Source organism: Haemaphysalis longicornis, unplaced genomic scaffold (assembly GCF_048455015.1).
Source record: "Haemaphysalis longicornis isolate Haplotype H1 unplaced genomic scaffold, Haemaphysalis longicornis Haplotype H1 scaffold_7, whole genome shotgun sequence".
Taxonomy (NCBI): Eukaryota; Metazoa; Arthropoda; class Arachnida; order Ixodida; family Ixodidae; genus Haemaphysalis; species Haemaphysalis longicornis.
Window position 1 is genome coordinate 22,698,781 of NW_027526422.1, and position 18,922 is coordinate 22,717,702.

Genomic DNA, 18,922 nt, shown 5'->3' on the forward strand with positions numbered 1-18,922 from the left:
GTCAGTTTGAGTGACTCTCTCCGATCCTGCTACAGCGTGGCCCCCTTCCCACGGAAGGTGAACCCTGCCTTCCATCAAGAACGCCGCATTGCCTGGGCCAAGCCTTACACCAGGCCCACGCTTCGCACTCCAGTGCCCTGTACGTCGACGCAGCGAACTATCCCGACCGTGCAGCCTGCGTCGCCATATTGGTCAACTACCAAGGAGACTCTGTTGCTTCGTGCTCCATCTCCAAGCATCACACTGAAGTTGGTGAAGAAGTCACCATTGCCCTCGCCCTTATAGCTGCCCCGGTCATTGCAATAACCTCTGACTCGCAGACGGCTCTTGGCAACTTTGCGACGGGTCGTGTATCCCCCATCACCGAAGGCGTCCGGCAGACAGCACCGACTCCGCCTTCACATTGCCCACGCCTGATATGGACACCACCGATACGTCCCTCCCGGGTGACCAGCTGGCTAACGAGGTAGACCGAGGTTTCTGCTGCCGGGATACCTCGGATGCTACCTCTCCACCTCGGGCGGGAGGGAGGGACCGCCTGGTCACCTATCGGGACATTACGCAGCACTACCACGATAGTCGGAAGCACTTCCCCGGCCCCTCTTCCACTTTAAAGCGCAGGCATTCTATTCAGTGGCGTCGACTGCAGACGAACACGTTCCCGCATCCCGCATTGTGCCACTTCCACTTGCCTACGCTATTCTTCCACGCGTGCACATGGTGCGGCGCGCCTTTCGCTTCTCTCCACAACATAGTGGGCGCGTGCCCCTCCAAATCGCGTCTCCATGCAACCCTGTCCCTGCCCCTTACCACGGTAGAGCAGTGGGAGGTTACGCTGCTCAGCTCCGACCCACAAGTGCAAGAGTGTGATCCAGCTGGTCGAAATCGCCGCTAGGGCCCACGGGCTCCTCGCCGTCGACTAGGGGACTGTAGTGTGCCAGTGCGCCAAGTCGGCACCTCTTTCTAAACAGCTTTTGATAAACAAACGTTTTTACCACCACCACCACGCTGCGCCGGAGCTGCTTGATAAATATACATGCTTCACATAATGCATATACCATTTGTGTGTAATTAAAGCAGCAGTAAGCATGATGATGAAATATACTGGCATAGCAGAGCTAAGCTACCCCTGTCAGAAAACCCTGCGATTTTTGTCTAAGCACTCCAACCTTAAGCGCAGAAACACCTTTAAGCGGGGGTCATTCTCCTATTGCTGTTTGTCCAAACTTATCGAGAGGTTTTTCATAATCACCTGTCGAGCACTTCAACACTTACTCTCAATGCTTGTTTTTTTCCTTTCTAGTCCTCTATTCACATCCTTATTGTTTCTTTCACTAAGCACAGACTTTCTGGGCAATTACTCTGAGTTGATATGAGCCATCTTCATGAGGCCATCACCATCATCAGTCCTACGGCGCCGCCACCACCACCACCGCTCGTCTCGGATTCTCATCATCAGCAGCCGCCAACCATGGATGAGGAAAGTGCCCATACAGAGTTCGGCTCCACAATGATATTACGGGGCCGTTCATTTTACCCGATGTGATTGGTGGAAGATACTTTGCCGCGAGGCACGAAAAACAGCGCCCTTCACTGATGTCTGCCTATCACACTCCTTTCTGTTCTTTTCTGGCGAAGTATAGCTTTTCCAATAATGATTTCAATAACACACAGTTTCTTATTACAGAGCAGCTTTAGCGTCTTCACTGATTCTATTGTATGCCAATCCGACTTGCAGGAAAGCCAACTTTCTCTGACGATAGTAATGAATGATCGTGGGTGAAGTCGAACCTGGTTCCCGGGTGTTATGAAGCTGGCGGCTATCCGATTGCTCCATTGCCACACGGTCGAAGCGACCTTCAAACAGGAGGTATTCGCGCCGTACACCCTAAAGAGAAGCGTTAGGCCTAGGAAGGGCAGTGTTGCTGCGGTTATTCTAGAAAAGGGGTGCGTACTTCTAGAGTAACACGTACTAGCAGTGTGGGATTGGCCAACCAAAAAATCCATCACGGCAAAGTTTTGCCTTTAACCTTCATCGTGTTTAGACGGAGGAGGTTCTGGGAGGTTCAGGCGGTGCATTCTAGCGCCCATAACAGAAATGTTTACAGGTTTAGCGCAAAATTGCGTTCAGAATGTCATGGGACTCATCGGCGGTCAATGCCCCAGAGAGTGATAACCATATGCAGACGACGAAGATGGCTGGCGCGTACCTTGTGCGGTCTCTCTCATGGCCGCGATGGAAGTACTGTAACTCGATTAGTCCGTCTTGCAAATGCATCGCTTCATCTTCAACCATGGTTCACGTCATCTATTCGGCCACCACTTAAAATTAGAAAACATATTAGCACTTATGTCCTCATCCTAATCAATCCTAAATTCAATCAAGAAAGTAGTGACCAGTAAATATCCGGTGTTGTCTTCGCCTTGAGAAAAACAGTGTTAGGATATACGCAAAATTATTAAATTTCACACCTTCTTCGAAAAAACAGCAACAGACCCAATGTCTCAATAATTCTGAATACTTTTGTGCTTGTGGCATGGCCTAGTAAGGACGGAAGATCCCAAATATGTCTCTGAGACGCCTTTCATAACGCCTCGCATAACACGTTTGAACGTGAGTGCATGTGTAAAGCGTAAATGCTTGTGCTAAAATGTCCAAAAGTCGCTTGACAAATAAAACAGAACCGAGAGAAAGGTCTGGCCGGACATTCTCAATGACGTTATATTCTTAGACACATTTGAAAGTTTATGTTTAAGAAAACAATTAAAACAGCCACAAATGAAAGTGCTCTGCAGGGAACGCGGATCTCGCTAGTTCAAAGATGTTCTATTACGGACATTCCAAAAGAATCATAAACGACTCCGATCCAAAACTGAGGAGGCCCTAACCAATGGTTCACTGTAATAAATAATAACAATTGAATCTACTAATACATGACGTATTCACCGTTACACCGATTTCTTGCGATTATCGTCATCGGAGAAAGTGTTGACTCAATCTTAACTATGGGAGCTTTCTATTTTTCTTCCCGTTAGCTACTTCGCCGGAGATTTTTGCGACGCCCCAGTCATTGGGATGCCCCCAGGAGGGGTCGCAGCGGAACTACTTCCGGCACTGCCCCGCGCCGACTTCGATGTCTGGACGTATGTCGTCATCGGCGTCGGATTACCGGTATTGGGGATGCCTCGAGAGATCGGCGTAGATTTTTTCAACGCCGGGGGTGTCGGGATGCCTCCAGCAGGTGTGCCGGCAGAACTACTTGCAACACTGTCCCGCGCCAACTTCGAGGACTGGCCGTAGGGCATCGTCAGCGTCGGGTTGTCGGTAATGGGGATGCTCAGAGACTTCCTTGTAGAAGATTTTCTTGGCGCCGTGGGCGTCGGGATGCTCCCAGCATGGGTCGCGGCGGAAGTACTTCCAGCCCCGTACCGGGCCAGTTTCGAGGACTCGTCGCAAGGGGTCGTATTGGTGAAGGTCGTAGACGTCGGTGGAAGCGTGGTTGTTGGAGCAGGCGTTTGCTGTGGCTTCTGCTGATCGCCCTCAGGAGGGGTCGATGGACTTACTTCGAAACTGATGGGTGTTGGAGGTGCCGCGGGGGTGACCGGGAAGCTGGCTGCCGCAGAACTTCGTGCCCTCGCCTGATCGACCATCGGTGCGTCCTCTGCGAAGCAGTTCCAGACATCCAGTTCTTCTGGGATGATTCCGTGCTCGAAAGCCCATTTGGTCAAGAAAGAAAATGTTTGCATTGTGAGGAACGTCACAATCATGCACGCAGTGCGAAAGGGGAACTGCTGGCCACGCTCTTCGTCGTACAGAGGAAGCTGTATTGTGGCTGGAACGTTCACCAGAGGCTCACCGCACAGGCAGCGGAGTAAGCACCCGACCGTGAAGCCTGCAAATCCGCAATACACGACATGGTAAGGTTGCGTACTCCTAGAGCCTTTGAGAGGCTTAGCTTTCGGGAGCAGGTTTCTGAGTTTCACGGTGGTACCCTCATGCCTTGCGGAACACGACCCCGACCGGCGTCAAATTCAAATCCTCGCTTGTCGTGTTAGAGGCTTGGTAGCCTTGCCGTCAAGGCAGTGTGGGGAGGCGGTGGGGAGATAACAGCCATCCGATCACGGTGGTGTTAACAAGTACAACAGGGGGCCGAAGGGCAGTGTCACGTTGGAAGGTAGTGTCACGTCGCTTCTGGCGCGCAAGGTGCGGACGCCTGAAGCTAAAGCCCTGTCACAGAGTGGTAATTGTCCAATCACGCTCCACTACACAGAAGGGAGATTGTGGGGTGCCATTTCGGTGCACTGCGCCATGCGTTTTCCGTGTGACACTTGCTGCAACGGTTTCTGTCCCTAATTGGAGGACGCCAGAAGCAGACGCGGCGTTGGGGCAGAGAAACGGGGTTGCATTGAACGTACAGTTAAAGAAATGCAAAACGAACTGTAGAGGCTTCGTTACCAAGAGTTTGATGCGCTAACCCCCATATCCGAATTCAGTTCTAGTTTCCTATATTTACGTACTTGAAATTGGCCTTGGGCCTTTTTGTGCATGTTGCTTATGCCGAATGTCATACTCACGTGTTACATTAGGCACGGTAATAATAAATTTCCCGTATGACACTGCATTCTCAGTGTTGCTGCTCTATATCAGGTGACTGCAGCCTTTTCTGCAGCCGGGGGTGTCATCACCTCGGATCCTTAAAAATCTTAATTTCTTAAACGTCCCCACCCCATCCCCCTTGTGTAGAACTGGTTATATAATGTTTAGACATTGTATAGAGTCACCTGTCCACTTACATAAACCGTACCAATGTCGGTCATTTCTTATAATCTAAGTGTTATAGCTCACAGTAGGTTCTTCTAGCTTCCTCTCGTTCTACAACGCAGGTTCGGCTTAGGCAATACAGCTGTGCTTACGTGGGACACATGTTTTCTGAAAGAACACAGGTAATACCGCTCAAAATATTGCGATTCTTTCAGAAGCCACAGTAATATTCTGCGTGTACCTCGTGCAGTTTTCGCTGTGATATTTGCTGGTGCCGCATCTTGCCGTAAATTTTCTGGCTCATGAACACGCGGATACGGCCTTAGTCTCCATGCCATCTCGGCCGCAAGGTGGTGTGCGAGTGTCTTTCCACAGCAATAATTAGCAAATTTAAATTGCACTGTGACAGGAGTACCAAATCGCAATGTATTACGAAACCGAGGCGAGTGAATGGCAGGTATAACCTGTATTCAATAGCGAGGCACGCATGCAGGCAACAATGCGAGGGCGCCGTCACTGGTTACGTCAAGCTCCGCTGGATGGCGGTACTTGTCCGTGCTTAGCGCATATGAATTGGACATTCCAAGCTCTAGCCCGCCGAACGCAAACTGATGCCTCTACTCCAATGTGAGTGCGATTAATAACAACTCCGCTGACACACACCGTTCTGAATCGGGTTGAAGCGGAGCAAACAACGCACACCGGTGTCATTTTTTCTTCGGCGTGCGGACGCACTGGCACAAGCCGAGACATGTCCGTGGCACGTCGGCCATGTCGGTGGCCATTTCAGTGTTGCAAGCGAAGAAATTGACAGCTAAATATTTCAATGAATACCCCCTCTATCTTTGCCCAGACGCGAAGGCAACCCCCGTTATCTCCCGTCGCGTAAAGTGCAGAGCGCTAACGTTTTCTCTGCCGCAACACAATTGCCGTGAACGCCGAGCAAAAAAGATTGCAATTATATTTAGCTGCGGTGGTGTCATTCAGACTTGTGTGGATTTAAATTTCACTGCATTTTTTGGGTCCGAGCAACGAAAGGGAGCAGTCGAAACCAGAAGCTCGAGAGACGAGCCTTATCGAAACTAATAAGAAGTAGGCGTTGTAAAGCGTGCTCCGCATTTTAAGTCCAGAGCACTTTAGGGGCTCCCCTTGTTGTCCTAGCTCGCCCACTGCGTACCGTCGTCACGGCGTACCCCACAAGCTTTGAAAAACAAGGGGTTTATATACTCATTCCAGCTCGAATCTTGTGAACCGCTGGCGCTTCACCGCAAACGGAATTGAGGCGAAATACATGTGATTACTCAAGACCCCGGCGTTCATTTAGTTAGGAACGTTCGTTTGGCTGGTATTACGATAGCACGCGGGAAAATGTGGCAGCGAAAGAAAGAAAAAATGACGCGTTTCAAACTGCGCAGTAAGGCACCGGACTTGGGGACTGAAAAGCAAGCACAGCTCTGGATAAATAAAATTTTTACCACCACTACCACTCTCTTTCGCGCTGTTTCAGGTAGGGAACGCGCAAGCACCGAAAAGGCGGGAATTGTAAATGCGTTGGACAAACCAACGTTCGACTGATCAGTAGAGGAGTGAGACAAAGCGGCGAGGAGCGTTATGGGTGGTAGAAGTGAGTGAATAACGGCGCCGCAGGCCATTACGGCGAATCCGACAGCTTTCACGCTGAGTGGAAAGGAGCTAATTTCTTTTTTTAATGCGTGACCGTCGCTCACGCTTTGCTTGGCTCAGATAGCGAGATTCCGAATGCGCCGATATATGGAGTGCTGGCTGGACATAAAGTAAACACCACCTGAGATACCTGAGAGTGAACACTAGATAGGTGCCATCACGCTGGGAAAACATTTAGGCATACAAACGGCCCTTCGTCACCAGAGAAGTACCTGGCCACCCTGGTGTAGTAGTAGTTGGCTCCCACCTCCCGTGACTGATGAATGCCGCTTTCGGCCCTCACTTCCCAGCTGCTGTAGAGCACCTGACACCATAGGCGGTCCGTCCATAGGTACAGCACAAGATGCTAAGAATCTCGGGCCCGGATAGGCCGCCTCCAGGATTACTTGGCAACATTCAATGCACAAACTCTTTTTAGGCGGGGAAGCTTAGCAGTGCTACTCATCCTCATCATCATCGTCGTCGTGGTCGTCGTCGTCATAATCACCATCACTATCAGTCTGGCTGTGTCCAGTGCAATTAGGATCGGAAATTTGCAGCCTTACTTACAACCTCAAACATAGGTCGGCTCAATGGGCCGTGTAACAGAGCATCACGCATGTAACGCTCAGAAAGAAAACGAGCTTTTTGTATCAGGGAACGCCCTCCAGTAGAAGATACGGTAGTCTAAATCAAGAAAAAGAAATGGACTTGGGCTGATGATGCAGTGAGACGAAATAACGACTGGTGGAGCACCAGGGTATAAGAGTGCATACCGAGAGACGGGTCTAGGAGATTGGGAAGGCCAATAGCACGATGGAGGGATGAAATAAGAGAAGTGGAGCCAAAGAGCGGACTCAGGGATCGCAGGATATGAGCTGTGGAACGTCAATGAGACAAGCCTTAGACCTGCTATGAACCTAAATTTAATGATGATGATGATAACGGCGACGGCGACGACGACGATGACGACGATGATGATGATGATATGGGACGCAACAGCGTGGACGGAACTTGTCCCCAAACTTTTGCCTTAATTGCTTGATCGCCGCTACTTCACGTATCAATGATGAATGGCGATGCACTTGATAGCACAAAGTCTCCTTAGCCGGGCGGTTTCTTCCTGAGGAGTTGAAACGCAACAACAGCAATGGAGGCAGCGTCTACATCAGCGTCTGCACCGTCTTCATTCATTCTAGAAGACTAGCTTAAGGAGAAATAGTGCGTATAAAACTCGGCTAAAAGGTAGGAAATCGCCCGGTTTGTATATTCCGGGTCTTTTGCGATATCATGCACGCACCAACACTAAACTCATCAGCACAAAACTAAGCGACATTAGTAGCCATAAATGATGTTCACGCATTCTCACATCATGCTAGAAAGCTTACGTAGACCAGTAGAATTTAATCCCCTCGTAAACAGCCCCGCATACTGCACACGTAAAATTTCTGGCGTTTCTGGCGTCTCATTCACTACGGCCTTACCTGCGAATGAGCCGTATGCATTGCTGCCGTGCCCGTAGTAGAATAGGGCGACGAATTGGGGAAAAAGAAGCACGTAGGCGAGGTCGGATGACAGGGTCCACAGCGCGAACACGGACTGGACTTGCAGTGCCATAACTGTGGCCGCCATGCCGAGTAGAACCACCATGACGCGAAGTATAAAGCAAACCTCCATGTCCGACGCCTGAGCAGAGAAAGCGAAGAGGAGGTCGCCGCGTTAAATTATCGGCGTCGCATGGGGAGCGATGCCCTGTTCCCTCTGCACATTGCTAGCAACCGCAGCAGCTTTTTTATAGACGATAGTCTTTCTTGGTATGCAAACCGCGAACATTTTAAAGAATTTTAGAGCTGGACGTTTATATAGGCAAAACATTTCAAATATGAAAATTCTGAGTTGTCACCAATGTTCAGCAAGAAGATAACATATACTCATTTGAGAAAGAACATAAATTATAACTGGTGATTGCAGTGTTCTTTTGATTAAAAGTAGATGTGTGCTGGATTTTGGTGAGAATACATAAAAAGCGTTGGAAATATTGTTTTCACCACAAATTGCAAGCAAGGCCGGCACCCGAGCCTCGTGTTCGTGGCACGAGCGCTAAATCTCAACAGTACCAACAGATGGCGCGCTAGCACTGCGAACGCATCAAAATTGAACTTTCCATACCACTAGTGGGAGCATCGAGGTAGGAGGGGATCAGTACGGCAGGTGGACGGCTCAGACTTGAGAGACAGCCGGAGCCCATCCTGTTTAACACTTTCATATACGATTTTTCACCTAGCAGCTTCCGAGACACTAGGCTTCTCCGATCAGGCGCACCTTGGCCAAACTGGGGCTCGTTCTGGGAAATCATTTTTTAACATGAAGGCTTCTGCCGAGGCCATACCCGGTAGCACAAGGGGAGTCAGGATATTCAGAGTAAAGCCTGTGGAAGGGGAGCAGGTTCACGTGGTGTACCGTAGGTTAGATATTCTAGGTCGCATGGTATCGCAGATAACCTATTTCCTTCTTAGATCTGGTGTTGCCTTTGGTACGCTAAGCGCTGTTCAATCTTGCAGCGACTTCTGTCGTGAACAGCACAGAGCGGGGCTCATAGGATCTAGAAGTGACAGAAGGAAATATGTGTATACGCCATTTAATTAGTACAAACCTATGTGTGGGTCACAATGCCGCCTCCTCCATTCGTAAGAGTTTTTTACGCTGAGTATAACTGAGTCAGCGACTTTCGAAAAGAAATCCTTTTGTTCTAGTTTCAAAGTCTGCATGACGCTTCTGTTGGCCGCTAACCGCCTAAGGAGTCTCCACAGTGCCTGTGGTGGTAAATGTAAGAGACTACCGCGGACAATTTGGCCTCAATTTTTTCGCTCGACGGTGGTGGAAAGTTCAACAATCTCATTCCGGCGGCCCTTAAAAGCGCCTCTTTATGCGCGAAGGGTATCACAGGCAAGCGTAAAACTTCTACTGGTCTTCCAGTCTTCCCGTCCACTATACGAGCAGTCCAGGTCTTAGAGCCTACTCGGACTGTCCGACTTACCGTGGGCCTCACGATGAAGTGGTAGATGTTCCTCGTGACGAGGGAAGACGCGCTGAGCATGGAGGAGTCCATGGACGACATGACGGCGGCCGTGATTGCGAGCATGCCGATCGTCGAGACCATGTTGGGCGTCAGGTGCTCAATGGCCAAGGAAAGCACGTGGGCTCGGTCGTCCTCCGCCAGGTTGAAGGGACCCCCGTATTTGGTCGCTGTGAAGTCTGGAGAACACGCGAAGGACTTCGGAGCATGCACACAGTATCTTATCGCCCGCGGAGCTGATGGCCGGCGGATGCTTGTTTGCTTTCCTTAGCGGCCCAGCAGCAGTTTCTCTATTTTAATTGCCTTTGTAGGTAATCTACTAACAATGAAATGGTGATACAAATTGCTATAGGGGCACAAGCGCACTGAAATAGTGCACCTTATGGTGTCACATCTCTGCGGAATTGGCTGTACTCAAAGAATAATGACAACGACGTGCTGCTTGGACTGTGTTCATTCGTGATGGAGGCTCACCTCAGCACTAGAATTTGAACATTATGGACCCTTTACCAGTATATTTTTCCCATATCTCCCCAACATGCCAGGGTGTCATCCCTGTATAACAGGTTTATTCATTCATTCATCCCACTACGCTTTTGAGTGCACTCGTCACTAACAGTTATTCCAGAAGGAACATGAAAGTGCTCCAAAACCCATTTCAAGTAGGGCGTATTAGTCACTGATATAACTTTAATGATATACCTTTAAAGCAGCCCATAAGTTCACAGAAGCCCAGTAACTAGTAACAGTACATCATGCCTGTTTAAGTTACTTATGACGCATACGATTGAATCTGATAGAAATACCAGAGATAAAACTACTTCTACACCCCCCTTATGGCAGGTGGAGTTGCCGAAAGTGGCACGGCACGCGAGAGAGAGAGAGAGATAGAGAGAGCAATCTTTAATGAGTCTGGCGATGTCAGCCGAGCTAAGTCGCCTGGCTTGCTACGCCAGATGAATCCGGTGACAATGATGATTAAAATGATCAAGAGGAACACACATGATTTTAACTATTTACAAAGTCTGATCAATGCTTGTGGTTTTTAGATAGGTCAATAAAGCTTTTGTAGCACGACAGGCATGTTTGGACGAATTCCAGGGACCTAACAGGTCCCTCAGTTCTGAAAGACACACTCTTTGCGTACTAAATCCCGCACAGTCACATATTAGCTGTTTCAGATATTCACGCACATAACACTCTGGGCACAGTGGCGTGGTGGACTGGTTTATTTTGTAACAGTAGCATGCGACGTTCAACAGCATACGGTGGTGTACTGCTTCATCATGCTTGGATATTCCAGGTGGCATGCTAAAGTTACAATGCGGGTCGATAGAGTATAGGAGCGCGTAATCATGGTATGCGCCTGTCCAAATTGATCGCTGCCCTCTCTATGCCTCACTGGATGCAAGTGCTGAAGCATCTTTCCAAGAAAATGGTACGGGTACTTGTGGTCCACGTTGGTTATGGACTATGAATGCTGCAGCATCCGCCTTCACATTTTCAGTTATTCCGCAATGGGCAGGAAGCCACTGGAGTGTTATTTGATGACGCGGCTGCAGAGATTGAAGATGCCAAGCATGTGCATCAAGCACAAGCTGATCTTTCGGCAAAGACGCCAAACATTGCAGTGCAGCCCGAGATTCCGTGAAGATGGCCCACAGGCCTGCAGGCTGCTCGATAATATGAGCCAAGAGCTGCAAGTTCGGTCGCCGTACATGAGGTTTTGTGGCTGAGAATGGAACTGATGGTGGTGCGAGATGAAGGTATCCACACCGCGACAGTCGATGCTTTGGATGACACCGAGCCGTCAGTGTACAGATTGGTGCGTGCTGTGTGTGTGTGGTGAATATATTCAAGGGCAAAAAACCGCAGTCCGGCAGGCAGAATATGCTCCTTCCTTGAAATACCGGGGACTGTGGTCACTATTTTCATGGTTGGGAACATCCAGAGCGGATGCAGAGGAACAAATGGCAGCTGGTAATTATGCAGCATGAAGTCACACACTTCAGAGGCCGAACTTGGCGCTAAAGGGCGATAACGTTGCCTTAATCCGCAGTCGCACGCGAAGAACCTCATGCGCACCGAGAGCCAAGGATGACAGGCGTCACCACTCCGTCAGTGTTCTCACAGGCGAGGTAGTTCTCGGGACACCAATGCAGGTCCTCAAGATCTGCGCTTGCATAGACTCTAGAGCGTTGCTCGTTCCTTTAGAAAGAGGGACCAATATGGGGATAGTGTTGCGAATGAAGCCAACGCAGAGCACTTCGTACAGCCGAAGGAGAAAGTTAACAGACCAGCCTCCGGAGTTACTGGACAGCATACGAAAGATGCGGGCGATTGATGGGAGCTTCTCCTTGAGATGGCGGATATGAGGTAACCAGGTGAGTGACCTGTCGAATGTCACCCCCATTAACCTATGGATGGAAACGTATGGGATGACATTGCCTCCGGCAGTAGCCCGTAGTACTGGAGGTCCAACTTCGTAAAAGGCAACGCAGCACATTTGCTTGCCGAGATTTTCAATCCTCGTGCTGCTAAGAAGCTGCAATGGAGTCGATTTCTCGCTGCAGTGTCGACCGTAGCACACGGCTGTTACAGGCTTACAGCCAGAGCTCCATATGCAGGTATCGTCCGCGTACAGGGGAATTAGGCCGATGGCGTTAAGCATTTCTCCGGGCCTATAATGAAGGTGTTGAACAGCGTGGGGCTTATCACCCTGTCCTGAGGAACACCTCGGGTCACTCTGAATAGTGCTGAGTCACCGCTGTCTGTTGTCATGTAGATGTACCTATCGGAAAGGTAGTCTGATAACTATGCATACATCCGGCCTCCGAAACCTGAAGATTTCATAGCCGAGCGAATAGCTTCATGCGCTACGCAGTCATCGGCTCATTTGACGTCCAGGAACACGACAATCGATGTTTCGGCACGCGAGGACGACACGTGAGGATAACACGTTTTTATGTGCTTGAATTATATTGCAGCTTCAAATGAAAAGCATACTCCTGGTGAAGCCGTAGAGGACAGAAGCGGATATTACCGAGCTATGTTTTTTTCCGCATACGTTGAGATCGCGCTTACGTGGGAGTATTTCTCTTCGAACTCCCCCCGAAAAGTCATCGTGGCACTTAGCGACTGGGGCTGGTCCCCACATGGCCATGTTACTTACAAAAGTGCCTTGAGTGTGGTTTCCATCGCGACGTCATGCCTAACATTGGCCCTTCTGACTGCTCGCGCGTACACGCACTCGACTAATACTCCTTAGTAGTAACACAAAGGGAGGGTAAAAAACATCCTCAAATCGTCGAAGCATTGCGGGCGGCGGTCATTGAAGACCTGATGCCAGGGGCAATTGGCACGTATTCCTCGATAATTGCATTTCTGTCCTGAGCAGTGCCGGGGCCGCTTTCAATGCTAATAGGGTTTTTATCAATGTAGATTGACAACCACGGATGCGGAGACAGATGTGCCAAATCTAAAGCAGATAAATTGTTTCTTGCACAAGACTCATTAGTTGAGCGTTGGCTCTCAACGCTTTCAATACCATGAACGTGTGATATCTGCGCACAACCTGTGCGAAAACATTTCAGGAGCTCTGAGCAGTCAGCGGTTCTAGATTTTGCTTTCAAGTGAAACCTCATGTTCTGAAAACTAAAGCGCACGTAGTTCTGCATACATTTATTCAAAAATCATGGGCATGGACTTAACACACGCGCAAACGACTAGCTTTCTGCAATCTATTACTTTCCGACCTGAATTTATTTTGCAGCAATACAAAGCTGTTGTGCCTTCGCAATAACTTGCTTCGCACTGCGAGTGTCTGTACGATTAGTCTGTGCACTGACAAGGATGCTGGAAGTGTTAACAGTACAAGCAAAACAAGACTTCTCTGCCTAGAACATGAACTGTGTAGGCTTACTTGTGGTTTTGCTGGCCGCACCAATGGTGATCGGAGGAATGGCGAGAATCAAGCAGCCAACAGCAGCAATGTAAGAAAGCATTTTGGCAGTGAAGACGCTGTCAGCGCCGAGCACTCGTTGAAAATAAGCCTGTCAAATAAAGCAATTAATGACAACCAAGTAACCAGAGTGAATAGAGTTACTCACTACCCGCTCGACTGCGCCCTTCGGTTGATATCGACGGTAGAAGCACGCACAATACTGCACTATTAAGGCAATGCTTTAATCTGCCTCTTTCACAACGCTTTTGCTCATGCGCGTGGCCCTGGCGGAGGAGGCGGGAAACAGTGTGGCAGGGGTCAGCCGGTCGTTCCGCGTAGAACGCATTACTGGAGCCCGTGTAGTAAAAGCTTGCGAGCGGGTTCAGCCCCACCGAGCAAACAAAACGCAGTGCGTTTTGCAAATGCGACTGCTGTCGAAAGCATAACATGAAGGGGGAAATTTTAAGTTTTTATCGACACGCACCAAACCGAAACGGGAGTGAACAGGCCCGGAGCTTCCCGTCACGGCACCAGGCATAAACGCCTCGTTGCCATAGTGACATTAGGCCGACACACCACAGGCGACAAGGGCCTGGTATGCCGCATCCCAAGATCACTTTGTCATGATACGCCGACGAGGACATGAACACGCCGGCCGATCGAAAGTCAACATAGCACGACAGGCTCGCTGACTAAAGCCGGCCCCGACAAGATTCGCGCCGCGATAAATGTGTGTCTGTATAGTTTTTCTTTTTGTAGAGCACGCGTGATAATGTTCGTAAGGCCAACGAAGCGACAATAACTTCACACTATGTATGCGACCCGTATATTTTGGCTACCGACACATCACTGACTTTGCTTGAGTGAAGCTGTATATGCGTGGATGGCTGGCACACTCGTAGATAATATAAGGCATTTTAAGGCCAGTAGAAGAGTTGCTCAGTTTAGGCTAGGAAGCAAGAAATTAATCAACCAAAGTTTAGATCTTAAAGCGAGAAGCAAATGTACGTGAAACACTTTATTTCGATGGTGACTTGCAGTCTGCTAGCAAGCTAAGCTTTGCAATCACACTGCTGGCTTAAGTAACGGAGTCGCTGGGTATCAGATATTCGTCGGGGCTCGAGAGAAGCTTAGTGTACAAAGGCTATTCAACGAATGATCAATTTCTGTGACAGCAATAGTAAAATGCAACATATTCACAGTAGCGCACAATGTGAAAGGCTGAGCACCAGTTTCATGTGCGAGGCATTCGGTGGCAGAATTTTTGTGGCAGAATGTTACTAATTAACCGGGAGGTACCGTCTTCTTTTAGCCAAGACTACAAGTTCAATTAACACCAAAGTAATGAGCTCGTGCTCGTGAAATTTTAGGCAGAGAAAGAAACAAAAGCTTAAGATGCGCGTTGTCCCAAAAGAGGACGCGCAAGCAGTGTGAAGGCGGGAAAATTGAATTCCATTGTAGAAACCTCCGTTAAACTCATTGCGACTGGAAGGAGAGGGGCGCGGAGAGCGGAGAGCTGAGACGTTACGAGGCTGAAGTTTAGGCGTACCGTTAAAATGAAGATTCCCTTATGCCAGTGCTGTAACCCCCGTCTAAAGCACCTCCGGCCATAAAGGACAAATCTTGTATAAAGGATAACGAAGCAAGCAGATAAGCGGACACAGTTTTATTTTTTACAGGCATCTCCGCCGAAGCCGAGCAGCAACGCTGATAAGGAATTTCACGGAACGCGGAGTAAAGTTCCTAGAGCTTTTCTTTCTTGGTAATTGAGTTTTTAGTCTTTTCAGGATGATTGTCTTTCATTGTCCTCAGTGCTATTGTCTTCCAAAGCTGACATTAAAGTTCTTGAAACCGTAAAGGCCAGAGATGCCAGCGTTACTAGGCAGGCTAAAACGGAATTGTCGAAATTGTGAATGTGTGTTTCGAGAGCAACTAAAGAGCGTTTGTCATTACTCCTTCTAAAAAGGAAATAAACAGCTTTCCTTGTATCCTTTTCCGGGAAGCAACTGATGCATGATATTATGTGCAGGTATTGTTGATGCAATGTACGTATATGAGACAGCAAGGCAGACAGCCCTGTTCGCTGAAGTACACAAAGATTGTTTCAAGGAAAATATTAAAAGATTTCAAAGTAGTGAAGGCGAAGTGACTGCGACCTATTGGGAACAGCTCAGGCTGCCTCGCGGCTTACACAAGTCACCGTTTTTTGTAGCGTGAGCTACACTGGCCGAGGTTCAGCAGTTTCGCAGGGCTCCTGAAGAGCCATGCTGCGCATGCTCGAGGAGCAGTGACGTCACACGGCGCACAGAACCTCGCCAACCTCGCTCGATGCCCAGCGTCTCTGACACACCCCACGCGCACAGCGTATTCGCCGACCTCCGTTCCGCACGTGGCGGTCCGGTCCACTTGATGATCATGAGAGGGGTAGCCGGGTGTGGAACCGGTGGCTCGTGCGTCGCAGCAACACCGGCGTGTGCCTGTGGAACCGACTTAGCTCTGGGGCGATTGGTGACGTTGCGCCGGAGCCGACTGATAAATATACATGTGTCACATAATGAGCACAGCATGTGTGTGTGTCATTGAAGCAGCAGCAAGCATGATAATAAACGTAATCATAGGTAACCAGGAAAGCTAAGAATAACCAGCTGAATCTTAGCTCACGCTCCGTATATCCTGGCATAGCCGAGCTAAGCCACTGCTAATTTTTTTGGACTACGGCTGAGAAGGGAGTACAAAGAAATACCTCGCGGCAATTGAGTTTTCGTGTGTGCTTCGAAGGCCAAAGCTTGGCGATACTTGTTAACATGCTGTTTACCACTACATGCTATTTGGGACTTCTCCTTCGCTTTGGTTTTTTTTTTCCTTTTGGCATGAGTTACCTCGCCAGGTTTATTTTCTGCTACACCATGTGTGCGTCGGTTCTTTCGCTTTAATTTCTTCATTTTGAGCTCCTTCTGCATGGTGTGACTTTCCTGCGAAATCGCAGCTGCGCCACCGCTCATGCGGCAAAAACGAACTGTTTTTGCAACAAAAGCAAGTGGTTTTGCTTCACACGCGGCGCCACTGCTCCGATTTGGCAGGTGAATTCGTACCATGCAGAATGATTGATTGATTCATGGTAGGCCTTAACGCGCCGACGAAACGCAGGCCATGAAGCGCTCCGTAGTGGAGGTCTCGGGATTAATTTTGAACGCCTGGGGTTCTTTAACGTGCGCCTTAATCTTGTACAGATGGGTGTTTTTGCTTTTCGCCTCCATCAGAAAAGCGACCATGTAGAATAGGCTTCACGGCGCGAATCACGTCAGAAAGCCAACTGGAACAGGCCACGGCAACCCTATAATCAGGGTTGTGCGCTGCTGGTGTGTACCTATTCTACTCACGGGACATCACGTTTAGGCGCCACGTGGTACGCAGTATTTGAAACTTTTTGGTTTCGAATTTAATGTTGTGTGAATTTTGTGAATCCACCACAAAAGCCCCTCAAAGCTTTCTGTGTCGGGCCAGTCCCCCGATGGGCATGTGCTACAACGCAACTACAACTACAACTTCGGTTCTACCACTCGCAACGTCTTGAGAAAGCACAGCCGGTAGAGCTTCGGGCTACTACTGAGGAGGCGAAGGTTTAAATCCCACCGCTTCACACGTTGGTCTTATTATTTACCTTTTACAATGGTGGCCATTGTATTGGAGGAACAACCACAACAACGCCATTTTTTTCGCGGAATGGGGCACTTAAGGCTTTTCCCTTTATATAACCCCAACCTAGCAACTCAAAACAATTTCATTTTTATACGTAAATTTAGTAGACTAGTCTACTAAAACACCAGGTTCCCGTTTTCGCGATCTAGCCCTTTATTGGTAAGAATCCTTGGCCCCAAGCAAACAGCGTGAGTGTGAGTTCTATATACCCTTAGTTTACACGTGAATGGACATGCACTCGACGTTGCAACCTTACATGTTTTTCTGTTGATGGCCAACCATTTTTGGGACAGGTTAATTGGTATCCTTCCTTCTGCACTCTCATTGAGAGTGGAAAACGAAGTAGTGGAAAACTACTGACAGGTTGTCCGATCTTGTCTGTTCGTGAAACCATTTCGGATGTACACTATGGCGGCCACGAAAAATTTACGGTTGGTTTGCCGTCATCGAATGCAGAAAATGTGGAAATTAGTCGTCACAAAGAAGTTTTCTTGGATTAAACGTGTTAAAAAAGAACCAATTGAACGTTTTAGCAGGAACATGTCGCGTTATTTCAACATAATATCCAGTAAACCGGTCTACGCCCGGCGGGAGACATTGAACTTCCCCTACGTCACTGTCAAGCAGCTAGCGTCCTCTTAAACAAGTAAGAAGGCACCCTACTAGATACTACGGTTCGTCAACTACCTTGATGTGGGCTGTAATGTAGTCTTCTGTTTTTATGAACTATGCAGTAAATGCATACACATAGAGAATATTTTGAAGGCAGACCCTCGTCAAAAAAGTAATTATGCTGAAAGGGGCCATGCAGCCAAAATGCAAGCTGGTTTTATCCTACAGCTTTCGTCTTTTATAGTGCCCCAGGTCTTGTCCGGCAGCAAACGATTGCACATTCACTGAAAAATTAATCAATTTAGATTAAAATTTTTATTCGCCTGCCAAATCGTGTGTTTGGTAATGTCTGCCACGGAGTCATGACGGCGGGTATTCATAAGAACATCCAGTACCTCATTAGGCTCTGCAGCCTTACTAACAGTCAGTCTTCCCAGATGGCGCTACAATAGTCAGCCGCGGACCGTTGTCCGCCGTTGATTGGTATTTGACCGTATTTGCTCCTGGCTTTTTTTGGTTACGGTAGAAAGTAATCGTTTCGTGAAACATGAGGAATGTTCGATAAACAGGGTCCCGTAAGACAACGACTCTTACGCCAATCGGCCAGTGTCGTGTAAGACAAGTCCAAAGCGGCGGACTGCTATGCAGCTAAAACAAAAATCGTGCGCCCAGTACCAAGAGCAGTGCGCATCGGTACTGCTACGTTTGCGTGCATTTTCGTAACTTTCATTGTTTACCCCACCATTCTTAGTGCTATAAAACGAATACGGATTGCATTTAGCGCAAATAGCTCTTTCGGCAAACTTCTAAGCCGTGCCAAATTTGTGTTTGCTTCTGCCAGATTCAGCCAATCGCACGGCTGGGCATATGACATCATAGGTTCTGTTGCGGGAATGAGCTAGTGGGTCGCATGGCCATTCCCTTTTGTAATAATTATATAGCCTATTTGAGCGAAGTGTGCGTTTTGGGGTCAGTATGATTCTAACGAGGCAATCTTTCGAATGAACCAAACGTGTTTTCTCTGCATGGCCCCTTTTAAGCCTTTGCCTGTGTAAAAAGTCTGGTTTTTATAAAATCCGCCCAAAACCCGAGTAATGTCGAGATATTTCTGGATTTGACTACATTGGCCAAGTTTCGCAATCCGTAAAGCTACCACTTCACTTCATTA

The 18,922-nt window shown here is 48.6% G+C and overlaps 1 protein-coding gene across 1 annotated transcript; it reads right to left on the minus strand.

Annotated features, from left to right (window-relative positions):
• Positions 1–2,842: 2,842 nt before the first annotated feature.
• LOC144147282 (high-affinity choline transporter 1-like) lies at positions 2,843–13,666 on the minus strand. The gene is made up of 4 exons (XM_077679378.1): positions 13,423–13,666; positions 9,462–9,679; positions 7,909–8,110; positions 2,843–3,893 (listed from the first exon to the last, which is right to left on the minus strand). Exons 1-4 carry the CDS (start codon positions 13,502–13,504, stop codon positions 3,037–3,039), a joined length of 1,359 nt encoding a protein of 452 aa, XP_077535504.1. The 5' UTR covers positions 13,505–13,666; the 3' UTR covers positions 2,843–3,036.
• Positions 13,667–18,922: the final 5,256 nt, after the last annotated feature.

Coding starts and splice junctions, on each gene's coding strand:
- LOC144147282 (XM_077679378.1), bottom strand. CDS start 13,504: ATGCTTTCTTACATTGCTGCTGTTGGCTGCTTGATTCTCGCCATTCCT. Junction 9,680..13,422: donor TGCGGCCAGCAAAACCACAA/GTAAGCCTACAC, acceptor CGTGTTCTCCAG/ACTTCACAGCGACCAAATAC. Junction 3,894..7,908: donor TGCATACGGCTCATTCGCAG/GTAAGGCCGTAG, acceptor GCGGATTTGCAG/GCTTCACGGTCGGGTGCTTA.